Raw genomic sequence first — 15,237 nt, forward strand, 5'->3', positions numbered from 1 at the left:
AAGATAATGTAGCAGTCACAGGAGTACTTTCTTTTATTCATTATATTTTGGCTGATAATATGTTTGTACTTTTACTTCAGTAAGAGTCTAAAAACACATTCAATTGAGTATTTTTATATTGTTATATTGCTACCTTTGCTTAAGTGAAGGATATGAGTAATTCTTCCACCGCTGTTTGTGATTACACAGCCAATAGCTATCATTGGAATTATATTCTTGTATTTCAAAGGGTGAATACATTTTAGGACTTAGCTTTATATTGTTGTTAACAACTGACAAATGACTGTCTACTTATTCTCATTGTTTTGTGACAGGAGAGCTTCCATGTCACAGAAAGTATTTGCGTCTGATAAATTTAGACCTGAGGATACACATGACTCATGGGCATATGATGGGTATGTAGTGAGCATTTAAAGATTAGGCTACATTGTGACTTTTCAGCATGTTGTATTTAAATGGACGATTACATATTTGTGAGTATGTGGGAAGCTACTCTGATTCAAACTAAAGCACTTCATGTCATGAAAGTGCCAATGTGTGCACCATAGTGCAATCTTGAAGGAATAATTATTCTGAAGATTTTTAACAGTGTGTAAAAATCCTATCATAATACCTTTGCTTACACTCTGACTTTTATATCCCACCAAGGAGTTAGACCTCCAGATATTTATGCTGAAGAATATAGAAGAGAAGCAGAGAGATGTATGCAGTACAAACTGTCTTTATTGAAGGCCACATATTGTGTTTTTTTTTTTTTAAATAGTACAAGGCACAAAGGGAGCACAGCAGGAGCAAAACAAGTGAGTCTACTGTGAAAAAACAAACAAAATTAACAATTTGAAAAACAGAGTATAGTGACAAGCCTCATGAGTACAGACAACACTTGTTAGCATGCAGCTCTATATTCTTTGCTAGAACAGATTTACCAATGTTCTTAAATGGTTATGCAACAGACACAGTGAATAAAAACACTGGTCAGTTAGTTGAATTTGGCAACAAATGGTAAAGGAATGTCAATGTCCATCTGTCTGTCACCTACTCTCACAAATGGTTCAACTTTTTTGCTTTTCTCCTTAAGGGTCTTAATGACATTGTTCTGGAAAGCATTCACACGTTTTACCATTAAGTCGATCCAGGACTGGATGTCAGCTTGAAGCTGTTCAATAGACATGTCAGCCACAATCTCCTGGAGTTTAGCTCTCACAGCGGTCAGATATTCCATAACAATTCTGCGGGCCTCTTCAACCTGCCTGGCAACATCAGCCAGGACCTGGGAGTTGATGGCATCATTGTATACATCAGACACAAAGGTGGAAAACCTCTCTACATTCTGAGATTTAAGGGTTTGAAGAAACTTCTCAGTTTGCTCAATGGTAAACTGCATGAATGCAGAGAATTTGTTGATGATATCTTCCAGCTGGATATTCCCAAGTTTCCTAACAGTGACAATCACTTGATCCTGAATTTTCCTCAAAGCTACAAACAAGTCATCAAGAATTTCTCTTCCTCTGACAACATAGTTAGAGCCAGGAAGGGTGAATTCAATGGTATTGAAATAATCAATGACTGCTGTAAACATGGTGGCAAAGTACTCTGGAATCTTTTCAACAGCCTCCTCAGATACATCTGCAACAAAAGCACTGAATTTCTCATAGACCTCAAGCCCAGACAGTCTCTGTTCATACCCAGGGATCTGGAATCTGGTCTCTCTCATGAATTTAACAACAGCATCCAAAACAATTTCAACTTTCTTTTTGTATTCCTTGAGGATAAAAATAGTCTTGTCTGTGACAGTTGTCATAACACTGGAAGGATTTATTGCTGCAAGGTTGTCAATGGCCTTCTTGAACATCACTTTACCCTGCTCTCTAGCCTGCTCAAAAGAACCCTCAAGGCTTCTAGCATGCCTATAGATTTTGTTATATGTCCTGACAGCAGGCTCAGACACAATTTCCATGGCTGTGGGCACATGTTCCTTCATTTGCAGCATCATCTCATATGGCATCTCCATATTCCAGGTTGCCTGAAGGTTCAGCTTCTCAGAGTTCACCACAGACATCTTCAGACCCAAGATGTCAATGTCTGTTGTTGGTTCAGACTGTGGGAAAAGGTAAACATGAAATTAAAAGATATTTGACTAAAATATAAATATGCCATTCACATGAAATCACAATCAAATGTAATTAGTAAGCAAACAAGTAAGCCAAAGTCCTCTTACCGGGTAGCGACCATAGAGTCTTGCTTTCACTTGTGCTGGACGCTTAGTCTGCATCTGAACTGCGATGAGCCCTGCAGATGGAGTGGACATAGAGACAACAAGGCCTTCCTCTGGATTTCCAGTAATCTCCTGGTAGACCTCCATAGTCAAGTCAGGAAGAGAGACCTTTGCTGAATTGGTGATGGAGGTTTCCACTTTTTCATAGCTGAAGATGATGATGCTGTCATGGTTTCCCTCTAGCATTGAATGTTTTACAGAGAGCACAGAGGCAATTTTAAATCCACCGACTGTGTTCACGTTGGTGTTGCCCGTAATCTTTCCAGTCAGAAAGTCAAATTCAGAGGATGAGGAACCATCAAGTTTGATGGTGAAGCTGTCCTGGTTGAGGATGCTGGCATCAGATTTGAGTGTGATCATTGGTGTTTTCATGGAGAACTCATAGGTCAGATCACCCATTACAGGGATCTTGATGCGTTGAATTTTGGGAAGAGTGATTTTTGGAAGAGTGAGCTTGCTGAGGGCAGATGGAACATGCAAAGTGGGCATTGTGATGAGACTGAAGTCAGGCAGGGGAATGGTGAATGTGGACACATCAACATTCATCAGTGGAACTCTGTAGGCAGGAACTGTGATGGTTTTGGGCAACTCAATGCTATATTTTTCATACTCTGCCTTTGCCTTGTCATAAGATGCAGCCAGCATGGCAGCAGCCTTATCCTTGCCGATGAGCACTTTCTTGTGCATGGTCTTGACATTGGTGTTAATGGCATCGATGACTGGATCCACATTAATGTCAATGGTGATCATCTCAGGGTTCTTCATGTACTTCAGCTTGGAGTTCATATCAAATGTCTGTTGAGTTGTGATCAGGAAATAGCTCAGGCCAGTGTCTTCCCATAGTGAAAAGCCTTCCACTCTTGGTGTTTTCATACCAACAAATGGTACAGTTACTTCAGGAATGGTGAGAGGCTCCTTCAGTACATCCAGATTTGCTTCTCCAGTAATCTGGGAAAATATGTTTATTTCTCTGTCACCATTATCCATGCTGAAGTAGTGGGTATATTTGTACTGGTTGAATCTACCCACACCTGTCCAGCTTGCTTGTTGCATGTCAGAGTTCAGGGTAAGTGACATGTCATTCTGAAGATCCATCTTTCCAGACAAACTGAATGGAAGGGCAACCTTGGCATTTCCCTTGTTCTTGGTGTCAAACACAAGCTCACTAGGTGTGACTGAAGCGAGCACAGAGCTTGAGAGAGATCCCTCAACCTGTCCAGCTAGCTCTGCATTGTGAGAGGCAACTAAATCAATTTTCATGTCTTCTGCCTTAGCCTGGAACTTGACCACTGCAACACTGCCCTTCATGACAGGTGTTTCCGTCTCAACCTTGGCATCAATAGTTACATGGCGGAAAATGCATATGTCGGCAACCACATTCTGATTCATTTTGAAGTTGCTGCTTCCTGTTGCTCCAGTGAAAGTCACTTTGGCTGTGTGGAGATCCATGACCATGTCCATGTCACTCTTGTGGGTTGCCTCATCTGAGAAGTCGTGAACTGCATATTTTCCATTGCCCAGATTGTTAATGGTCAGCTGGGCAGTGCCATCCCCAAGCATGAAGACAGTCTTTTGAGTCATTGATGTTTCACTGAAGACGTTGAGGGGTGGCATGTTGAGGTCATGTTTGTAGCTAGTCTCTACAGTGGCAGTAACTCCATTTTCCACGCCAAAGACTGCATTATTGGTAAATTCTGCAACATAGAGCTCAGTTTTGGCATTTGCAGTAGTTTCAGCAGATGCATGAGCTGACAGGCCATGGAGAATCATTCTCCCCTTGTGGTCAAGCTTAAAACTTGACTGGTCAACTTTTATGTTCTCAGAAATGGACAGACGTCTCATCTCGGGTGCAGCAAAATGAGCACTGGCATCCACAGTGAAGTCAAGGACTTTCAAAGTAGATGTAGCCTGTGAGATAAGGTTAATTTTGAATTCTGGTGTGACCAATGTAGTTGTGGTGTTCTCCAGGTCAGCTGTGGTCCTGAGTGTGTAATGAGGTGAGGTAATTCTGAATTCTCCATAGAGTTTTCCAAAAGAGGGAATCTTGCTCATATCGGACACTTTCTCCTTTAACTCCATAGTGAATGTGTCATAATCAAAAGATCTGATTTTCTCCATCAGTCTCATGAAATAGTCACTCATGTCATCAATCAGCTGTTTGAAGTCGAAGGAATACAGTTCATTCACAAGCTCCTGAACAGGTACCATGACTCTTTTGAGCAAAGGCTGGATGTCAATTGCCCGGACAGCAGCAAATGCAGACTGAATCTTTTCCCTCACCTGATACTGCTTCATAATTTTAACAACCTCATCCATGATGGCTCCAATCATTTTCTCAACCTCATAGCTGGAGAGGATCTCCTCTGCTTTGGCATAAATTTCATCGAAATTGTTAGCAATGTTATGCTTCTTGATCCAAGCCATGATAGCATCCTTCACTGATTTTAACACATTCATGACTTTGTCAGTTGGGAACTTGGCTGTCAGGTTGGTCACAAAGTTTTCCATTGAGCTGATGAATTTTCTCAGGTCTTGGACAAAGAGGTTGAAGTCAAAGTTGTCTATGACCTCTTTCAGTTCTGACACTTTGTTCTGAAACTTGGCACTGATCTCATACCTGTTGTTGATGTCTTTCAGCATCTCAATGCTGTTGTCCATCAGCCTTATCATTGTGGTCTTTACGTTTTCAATAACTGCAGGCAGATGCTCAATGAATGGGATCTGGATGAAATGGCTGTCACTGTTCTTGTCATATTTCACAAATCCAGAGATTGTGTAATCTTCACTGGCATCACCGAAGAGGGGAGTTGAGGCAGATCCAATCATCTCAATACCCATTCTCTCTGCGTTGTTATAGGCAGTCATCCCTTGATCAAAAGTGTGCTCGTTTACTTTGGATGTCATCTTCAGTGTGATGCTTTGCTCTTGGAGGCTCAGCATGCTGTTGAACTTGTTTTCCATGTTGGTCTTGATGGTGGGTCTGCCTTCCAGTTCATGGGTGGTTGAAGCTCTGTACTCAAATGAGTGAGTGAAGAGCATGGGCTCTGCTTTCAGGAGGAATTTGCTGTATAGTTCACCACTCTGCTGTCCATACAGATACACTGCACCATCTGAGTTGAAAATGGCATCAATGTTCAGAGTAAAGGGTGTGGCAACAGTTTTGACTGTGCTGTCCAGACGAAGAGATGGTGAATTGAAGTTAGCCACATTGTTGAACTTCATGTTCAGACCAGCAACCTCCATATCAGTGGTATGTGTCATGTGAGTTCCCAGAAGTTTACCATTGGTATTACATTTTGCAGAAAGGACCATGTCAACAAACTTGAGTTCGTAAGTGTGTTTGAGTTCTTCCTCTGAAAAGACTCCCATCATTGTTCCAGTCAGCTCCATGTTGAAGGGCTCTGCCTTGAGCTGGGCATCATTCACAAAGTTAACCTCCATGATCTTCAGGTCATTTTTCACAATAGCTGAGGCAGTAAAGCGCTCCATGTTAACTGTGATGTCATGCATGTAGGAGTTTCTCTTGTCAAGGAAGTTGTCAGTCTTGGAGCGGAGGGTAAAAGATTTCAGAGACAGAGAGAGTGAGTGGGTGTTTTCCGTCCTCATCTCTTTGAGAGATCCAACTATGTTGTTAGAGAGGGTCAAGCCATCTTCATTCACTCTGAGGTTCACTCTGTTCCTGGTGTTGATGTCAAAGAGGTTGCCCTTAAAGATGCCGTTGAAATACACTTCTGTGCTTGCAATCTTTCCATCAAAACTGAGCTCAGCTTTGTTCTCTTTAATGGCTCCCTTTGTGGTGAGAGACATGGTGGCACCAGCTGTATCAACTCCACCATGGAAAACATTCTCAAAGGTCATTGGGCTGTGCTGAGCTGTTGTTGTACAGCTGGTGGTCAGGCCATTCATGTTCAGGGCCAAAGTTGCCTTATGAGAGGCAAGGCTTGAAAAGATGTTCAAGGAGGCATCAGCATTCATCTCCAAGCCGGTGGGGTTCATGGACCCAGTGAGCAAAGAGTAGGCACGGTTCTGTGTGTCATCAGCTTGATTCTCTATCCTGAGGCTGGCCTGTCCATCAGTGGCAGAGAACTCCACCTGGCTACGAAGCATTCGCTCATCAGCCTTGGTCACAGAGTCAGACTGGATGGTAAGCTTGACATCCTTGTAGTTAAGGCTCATTTTGGTGGTGTGCTTGATGGGGTCACTGTTCACGTTGGTGTTTGACTCAATCAGAAGTTCCTCATTTGCAAATGATGCCTTGATCTTGTTTGCAACCTTCAGCATTTCAGAGTTCACGCGCAGTGTACTCTCCAATCTTGCTTCCTTCTTTGCTGGCTCAACAGAGAAGGTGTGGAGATAGGTGGTGCTAGCAGTCATGGGTCCAACAGACACACTTCCATCTGAGTTGACATCTCCAGAGAGCATGTTTGAATCTAGGACGACCTGGGTTGTAATAGTCAGAGAAGTGTCCAAACCCAGAGGGGAGGTGGCATACACGCTGTACTTTCCTGTTGACATCACATTGTCTATGACAGCAATGGTTTCTACCACATTAAAGCCTGCGTTGATGAGCATGTGTTTCATGGAACCATCAATGGTCAATTTCATAGTTTTCTCTGCTGTGTCTGTGATCTTTGTAGCACCTTTAAAACAGATAAAACAGAACAACATTAATCAGTATCAACTGTTATGTTGTTTCTCTTGTGTTACATGACATATAATTTTTCTAATTAAAGAAAATGATAAAGATTAAATTACCCTCAGTTGAGAAGGAGAGAAGCTTGATTGGACTGTCAGCCAGGATGTTGAACATGGCCAAGTAGCTAGGAGAATCTACAGTATTGTTACCAGCAGACACTGTTGCCTCCCACTTATAATAGTTGCTGTTGACCTTGGCAGACACTTCAGCCATTCCCATCAGAGGCAAGGTGAGATCATATTCAGAAGGGATGGTAAAAGTGGGGATTTGGATCTCCTGAGAGGCAAAATCCATGCCCAGCTGAGGCACGGAGATGCGTGGGGAGGTAACCACTGGAGGCATCCTTAGTTCCTCAGATGATTTGCCTCCAAGAGGCAGAGGAATACTGATGGTCAAACGGTCCTGGTTGAACTGGTACCTGAATGTGCTTTCACTGGTGAAAGAATGAAAGCAGAACATTCGTTAAATTCAACATTCAACTGGTGAGTGAGTGCTGCACATTTCTCTCCATCCATATGAAAAACAGTAATTATTATTAGACGTGGGGTTTTCTTACAGGTCCATGAACAGTTTTTCAGGCATGGAGGGTGTCTTCATATTTGCCATTTTGTCCACCAGCGTCTCAACATAGGGAACCTCACTTGTGAGCTTGTTCACCCAGATACTGCTGGCCTGATGAAAGATCACACATATTTCTCATGCTTTAGCCTGGAAGAACTAGAACTAAGTCAAGGTCTGCTAAAATAGTTACATTTTAGTTTAAATAACATAATTAAATTTTCACCTCAACTGTCCTTGTGAGGACATGGCCCAGTTTCATGTCAGTGTTGACAACCCGCTGGTCCAAGACATCCTCTAAAAACTGTCCGAGCCAGGCTACAAGGGCCTCAGTGTAAGGCACCAGGATCTTAGTATCAGCATTCATTTTGGACATCAGTTGAACCTCAGCCTGGTCTTCACCTGATATACAAACCATTTAGTATTTGACTTTAACATTTGAGACAGTGTTTGGATAAATGCCTGAAGACATCAATTTTTGAAGTCCATTAGCACAAACAGACATACCATATTTGAAAGTGACTGCCTGAGTGGAGGAGGTCTCTGGGAGCTGAACATCACTTTTGATCTCCATGGTGAGTCCGTCAGTTTTGCTCATGGTAGCAGTGATGGCGGCATCAGTCCTGAGTGAGGGGACTAACATCTGGACCTGCAGCATGCCATCAGTCATGGCCTGAATCCTGTGATTAATAAAGCATGATAATGTCAATGCTTGCATATCAAAAAAACTTCATAAAGACTTGAATGTTTAAATGAGTTTGCAACTTTAAGTAAGATATATTATTTACTGTCAGCCTGTTTAAACAAAGTTTGTGGCTGGGTTTACTCACTTGGCACGGCCAATCAGAGACAGCTGGGGCACGTTCTTGTTGGAGATCTCGAAGGTGATGGCTTTTCCTTTGGCACTGCTGTCGGTCATGCCAATCTTAACTCCTGCCTCAACATCAAAGTCAGGTATCTCGATTTGGGTGGTGAAGACATTCCTGTTCCTGTTGTATTTCATGGTGGCTGTAGCCTCGGTAGGCTGAGCACCTAAAGCCACAAAGTTAGAAAAGTTATAAGTTAATTGTGCATGTATGCAAACATATTAAATGAAAAAGGAGGTTATGGCACACAGAAACTTAAGTTGATGTAATTTATTTTCCAAATGAGATGGTCATACCTTCAGCTCTCAGGGTCATCTTCAAAGAATCAACCTTCTGGCGACCATCCTTTCCTTCACTGAGGAGTTTGTAGCCGATGGTGGCTGTGTACTCAGAGACCTCTTTAGAGGGCTTGATGTCAACTGCAAACCTAAGGTGAAAAGAACAAAGTTTAAGTCTCTGGTGAAATTGTACTGTGTACTATGCAATCAGTGACATTAAGACTGAAAGAAGAATCACAAATTCTTCAAAGAACTACTTACTTAGTCTCTCCATTCAGGGGGAAGTAAGGAACAGCAGTCTTATCACCAGTGGCAGCAAGAAGTGTTTTGGTGCAGTATCTGACTCCAGAGAACAGAGGCCTGCAGCTTGCTTCACCCTCTGTGTGCGGGATCACCGAAGGCTGACCAGCGCCCACAATCAGCACTTTATTGCTATTTCAAAGAAAAAAACAGCAGAATCGGTTTCTGTTTTCTAATAATTTTGATGAACATGTTGTAGTAAAGATCACTTGCAATACAATATGGTGCCACATGTTAAAACACTGTATTACCAAACACCCTAGTACTTGCTTTATTTTATTGCTGTTTTGTTGCTGGTTACGGAAAAAAAAAAAAAATCTTTTAAATATCTTGGACCTGTATGTGACCTACAACAGGTTTACAAAGGGAAACACACAACCAAATAAAAATATGTGCCATTTACCACTAAAGGACAAAACTGTTAAATGTATTAAATATAATTTATGGATGTATCTTGTAATATTTGTTACCTGATCCTGAAGAGCTTTGTGGTGCCCTGTGGGGCAGGGATGGAAAGCTTGACCTGATTCTCCTCCATGGTGATCTTGGCATTGAGGGCGCTCTCATGGTACATGTTGGTGTGCATCTCAACGGTGGACACAATGAATTCAGGGACATGGACTCCCATCTTAGTCACAAACTCAACTCCAACAGAGGGCATGAACAACAGTTCCTTCTGTGAACAAAACACAGATCACGTGAAATTAAAAATGTTTCAAAGTCATGAAAAAATATAAAATGACACTGCTACTGCTACAATAAATTAGTAACAGCAGTACTGACTTTTTTATTACAACCGATGGGAAACATACCATGTCTCGAGTCATGCGAAGGCCTCCTTTTGCACCAGGAGTAAAGGTGCCAGAAAGAGCAAATGTCAGAGGCAAGCCAGATGCTGTTGGCATGCTGAATTTGTTGTCCATGAAGATGTAATGGGCAAAGATCTCATTGTCAGTGCTGGACATCAGGTTTCCAATGACCTGATAAAAAAAAAAAAAAAAATCAGCAATCACTTTGAATTCTCTCCCGATGTGATAAACAGTTGTAATGTGTCAGACAGGCATTATATTAAATGTACAACAGGAGTACAGAACAGTACCTTGGTAGGAATGATCCTCATGAGAATATCTGCATACATCATTGCATTTTCAGCAATAAACTTCAGTTCGCTGCCCTTGATGTAGCCAAGCTCAGCTCCCATGATCCTCAGGTAGGCCATGGCCTCTGGGGACTCCTGACTCTGCAGATCTTTCACCAGCTTGTTGAAGTTGCGAACAATCTCTCTCACAAGATTTTCAGGAACCTGAGGAAAGGTTGGATTAGTTGTGGCAGTTTCAGTGGAGATGATAACACAACTCAGACTGAGTGTTTATCAGTAATAATTCAACACAAAGACATACCTTCCGTTCTGATTCTGGAGTAGAAACGAATTTATCCAGTTGTGGTATCTTGTCAACAGTCCAGTACAGAGCCTTGCACAAAGTGTCAGGGAAAAACCCATTCTTTCCAAACAGAGCATCAACGGCTGGCTCGAAGCCCTTTCCTTGCAGGCCAACCTATCAGAAAAATAAGTGTGGGCTTAATGTGTTTAAGTCTGAGTCTGGGTGTGTGAAACTACAATTTGAAACAGCAATAAATTACTGATTGTTATAACCTGCAGTAAAACATACAATACATACCTCCCAAATATTCATGTTAAAACCAAAAACTTTCAGGGTAGTTTCCAGCAAGGCCTCCCTTGGCATCTGGCTACTGGGATCAAAGATGATGTTGCCCTGAATGCTGGCCTGCATGTTGTCATGTGCCACGCCCAGCTTGTAGTTGCGAGACATTGTGGTGTAGTCATTGTGTGTGGTGACCTCAGTGTCCTGCAGGGCATCCATTATCTTCATACCAAGCCTGAGGTGATAATGAAATGCAAAACAATCAGCTGAATATATGCTGGGTTGTTAAATCAGCACAATATTTCCATGAAATGAAGCATAAATTGTGCTGTCAGTTGAAAGGTGCTCCATTCTTACTTCTGGGTCTCTGAATCAGTGGAGGAAATTATATTGTAGATGTGGGAAGTCACAAAGGACTTGATCTGAACATTCTGTTCCTGCTTAAGCAGCTTCTTCACCATGTCAATGTCACTGTCCAGGGGACTCCTCATCAGGATCAGGTAAGCTGCCAGGCGCTTCTGCACAGCACCCTTGGGGTACTGGCTGACTCTCTGGAGGTTAGAACGAACCTGGACAGAAAAATAACAGTTGTTTGGGACTGTATTTCAGCAAACCCACACTACAAAACTAGGAAACTGGAATACTGTCCATCTGTGGAGGGGAACGTTGGTTACCTCATCTGTCACAGTCATGCGTCTGAAAGCCTGGATGGCGGCCAGCTGCACAGACAGTGTGGTTGTAGGCTGTCTCATGCACTTCAGCAGGACGGTCCTTATAGCAGGATCAGCAGCCTCCATTGCATCTCCCATGTTACCAACAACCTGTAGGGGATAGTACAGACAATTTGAAAAAACATGGAACTGGAAGTTGCCATAAAACATGTTTTTTATTTATTTATTTATTTATTTTATAGGGGGTCTATGTCACAGCTGGTTACCTACCCTCAAGGTCAGGAAGGTCAGATCTTTCTCCCCAGCACAGTCTGCGCCCAGGAGAGAAGCCATGAACTCAGAGACAGCAGTGATCTCAGGGGTGACGCCCTCAGCCTGATACAGTCTGATGACAAAGTTAGATATTAGTGATACATGACAGAAACCAACTCACTGCTACAGTATTGAGGATGACTTTCCTCATATTTAAAAAAACATGATATGCACTTACTTCCTGACTACATTGCTCAGAGCATACATGATGGGTTTGCTCTGCTTGTACTGAGCCATTGCCAGCATGTCTTTCACCATAAGGCGGGAGGGGTTAGGCAGCAGTCCCAGGGCGTAAACAGCAGCATCAACCTCAAGAGCAGCCTCATCAAAGGTCCTGAGAAGCTTCAGCATGGCGCTGGTGCACTCTGGGGTGCCGCACTGAGCCAGAGCTTGCCATGTCAGAGAGCCGGAGATGTCCATCATCTCATCAGCAGCAGATCCCAGCACGTCAACCTTCAGGCCACGCAGCTCAGACACCAGCTTGTGGAAGAGACTGGCACGCTCCTCGCCCTGAGTGGTCTGTGACAGGGTGTTGAGCTGCTGCATTGTGGCAATGGCAGCATCCCTGGTCTGCACAGGGGACTTATCGTCAGCAACATCCATAGACAAGTACTTGAGGTTGTCCTCATCTGCACAGAATTGTACAACAAACAGTAAGAAAATGCAGAAACATTTGACACATTTGACATACTGAGCATATTTTGACAATGTACAAGCTGTATTTAAAAACTGAAATACTCACTGCGGTCAAAGATTCTGTCGTTGATCTTGGTGGTCTCCCTCAGGGTCACAGTCTGCTTCACCATAGTAGAAATTCCATATTCATTCCTGTTTGCAGAAGAAATTAGACAATTTCAATAAAAGGGCCATAATAGGAAGTAATTACACTTGGCAAAAATGATTTTATTTGATATCAACAACCTGTATTCATCTGTTTGAAAACACGTTTTTAGAATATGGACAGTTTGGAGAACACAATGTGCAAAATCCTGAAATGTGGGTAAAACATCAAGCAATTAAATGTTCATATCCAGCACCACATCATTCATTTAAACATACTAAAAGTTCAAATATTGAGAGTATTGCTCCCTGCCGACTGTAGAAATGGATCACGTTAGTTTAAAGGACTTGGTCAATTAAACAGCCTTTAATTTAGTGATACTTGATTGTTTTAAAACTTACTGGTGGGAGAGGGGCAGGAAGATGTGTTTCTCTGTGCAGATTCCACTGGTCATGTGCTTCTTCTGGTTGTCAAACCTGTAGTTGCAAGTCTGGGTGCTGCTAATCATCTTCGACAGAGGATAGTTCTGATGGCAGAGAGACAACATTAGTGTTTTCTTAGATTATGAGGAAGAGCAGACTGCTGGAGAACAGTTTAAATAAACAGCATCATGAAAATGTATTGGAAGTTTTTCTTTTCAGTTTCATACAAGCTGCTTTTTAGTGTCTTTTCTGTGTTTTTAAGGCAATCCATGAAAATATTTCTCCTTAAAATGATATTAAGAAGGTTGTTTTTAAATTATTATATAAGGCTTATTATTCTCGATTTAGTTGTGAATGTTGTACCTGACAGTTTCCAAATCCTATACATATACTTGGCTTTAGTTTGTGATGGTGACTGCATGAGGTTGTTTAATCTTACCATGCCAGTGATGAGGGCCAGTGGACTGGTGTCCTGCCTGCGGGCAAAGAAAGAGTCACATCTGGAAAGATCCCTGCTGACAGTCACATCGGTGGCAATGTCCTCTCTGGCATTAACAGTGAAGTCGGTGGGGCACACTCCATGCACGGTGGGCTGAAAATGAAGACCCATCATCAATACTGAGGATGTTTCAAACAATTCAAAAAACAAAGAGGCCATAACTGGAGTGGTAAACGTGCTTTTTGTGCTGTCGCAATCGCCCTGAATCTGATTATCAATTTATCTGTGAGATTGCCCCCCATTATGAGAGCAGGTGATGCCATTAGAAAGATAAACTTATCTAAGACTTTGACCTGCAGCTGAAGTCATTGTGAGAACATGATGTTACAGGAGTGTATTTATCACCTGTGACTGGGGCAGCTTATCTACTCATTGTGCAACTTGTTTATCTTTGCATGAGTCTGCACCACAAACAGAATCAAGTTCTACTTGGTGGCCTGAATTGATCGGTAACCGCTGTAAATACTGATGGTAGAAAAATAAGACAATAAAAGAGTTGGGGGAGCTACCATTTGCTTGTTCCTCTCTTCTTCCATTACTGGCACAAGGAGAGCAGAGACAATCCCCCTCTTGATGTTCAAGATGTTGACAGGCTCATCATCCTCAGGGAAGAGTTCAACTTCAATCTGTCCTCCAACTGCGATCTTCAATGGGTTCCTGTTGACGTGGACAACTCGTCATTTACAACCTGCCCTTTTGCCCATCATCTTCTTTTATTCCTTCAGTTTTACACACTTTCCGGATCAAATAGTGGTCAGTTTTAAGACTAAATAATACAGAAGAATCTTTGTTGGAAACATAACAAGGCAACTTACTTGGCCATGGCAGCTTTGAAAGCCTTAGCTCCAGCAGCAGGACGATACACTGGGTTCCCTTCTGCATCCACACCAGAAATCTCGCTCAGAGAGCATTCTGTTGTGCGGAGGATGAAGCTACAGGTCTGGGGTACATCAACCTCAACCTGTGAGGCAGATTAAACATTGTTTTTACTGTTTTCTATTTGGGGTCATGGGACTGCTGTGTTTGCAGTAATGATCGGGCAGTGACATACTTTGCAGGAGACTCTGGGGCCGCTCTTGTTGTCCGTTGCTCCATTTACGCCGTTAAAGGTCTCAGCTTCATAGTCATACACAAACCGCCTGAAGTTCTTGAATCTTTTGGCCACTAAAGAGTATTTGAAACATCAGTTAGAGCACTGTAATGTTAATATTTAATACACTGCACTTCTATGACAAAGTGACACTTTATATAACTTTAAATACTTTAAATAGATGGTTTAATACAAAGAAAACATGATAAATGATTACTGAAAGGTGAAACTCAGTAGTGAGGGTTCATTTTTCTGCTGCGTATTTATCAAATTGAATCACATCTTATAAAAGTAATCTATAAAACAGTGAGGAGAGGAAAAAAGCAACTCACAAAAGCAAACTGGAGACTGTTCGTCAACACTTGCCATATCTTGCTCTGCGAAGGATGAAACAAATTGTTTGCTTTTAAAACGCCACAAGCTGCTCTTAAACACAACAACTGAGAACACTTTTTTTTTTACCTAAATCATGTAAACTCATCATTCAGAAGTACAATTAAGCCATTTTCAAGAGTTTCTTCTTTCTTTTCCAGCTCAAAATGCTGTTTTGTCGGTAAGTTAAAATCGATTGCAACAAAAACAACTCGCCTAACAAAATCAATACTCGACTACCAAACTATTACATATTACCACTGTGGTTCTTTGTCACACACAAAACTGAAAACAGCAAGAAATTAACAACTACTAACTTTTTTTTCTCAAAAAGATTTACACATATAACACCATGTCCTTAAGTTCTACTAGCCTCCAAATAAAAGCACAGTACTTACGGGCTAGTGTGTACGTGCCCAGCAGCAGCAAAAGGCAAAGCTTGGTACCCCCCAT

The 15,237-nt window shown here is 42.1% G+C and overlaps 1 protein-coding gene across 1 annotated transcript; it reads right to left on the bottom strand.

Annotated features, from left to right (window-relative positions):
* Positions 1-979: 979 nt before the first annotated feature.
* Positions 980-15,237, bottom strand: LOC143336710 (apolipoprotein B-100-like). The gene is made up of 26 exons (XM_076756989.1): positions 15,183-15,237; positions 14,745-14,789; positions 14,374-14,486; positions 14,138-14,283; positions 13,832-13,979; positions 13,263-13,415; positions 12,803-12,927; positions 12,363-12,448; positions 11,799-12,249; positions 11,579-11,693; positions 11,312-11,458; positions 10,995-11,206; positions 10,653-10,872; positions 10,374-10,529; positions 10,073-10,276; positions 9,786-9,953; positions 9,444-9,649; positions 8,935-9,105; positions 8,692-8,822; positions 8,360-8,561; positions 8,037-8,209; positions 7,756-7,931; positions 7,528-7,643; positions 7,031-7,404; positions 2,219-6,915; positions 980-2,098 (listed from the first exon to the last, which is right to left on the bottom strand). Exons 1-26 carry the CDS (start codon positions 15,235-15,237, stop codon positions 980-982), a joined length of 9,909 nt encoding a protein of 3,302 aa, XP_076613104.1.

Source organism: Chaetodon auriga, chromosome 18, assembly GCF_051107435.1.
Source record: "Chaetodon auriga isolate fChaAug3 chromosome 18, fChaAug3.hap1, whole genome shotgun sequence".
In the NCBI taxonomy this organism is placed as follows: domain Eukaryota; kingdom Metazoa; phylum Chordata; class Actinopteri; order Chaetodontiformes; family Chaetodontidae; genus Chaetodon; species Chaetodon auriga.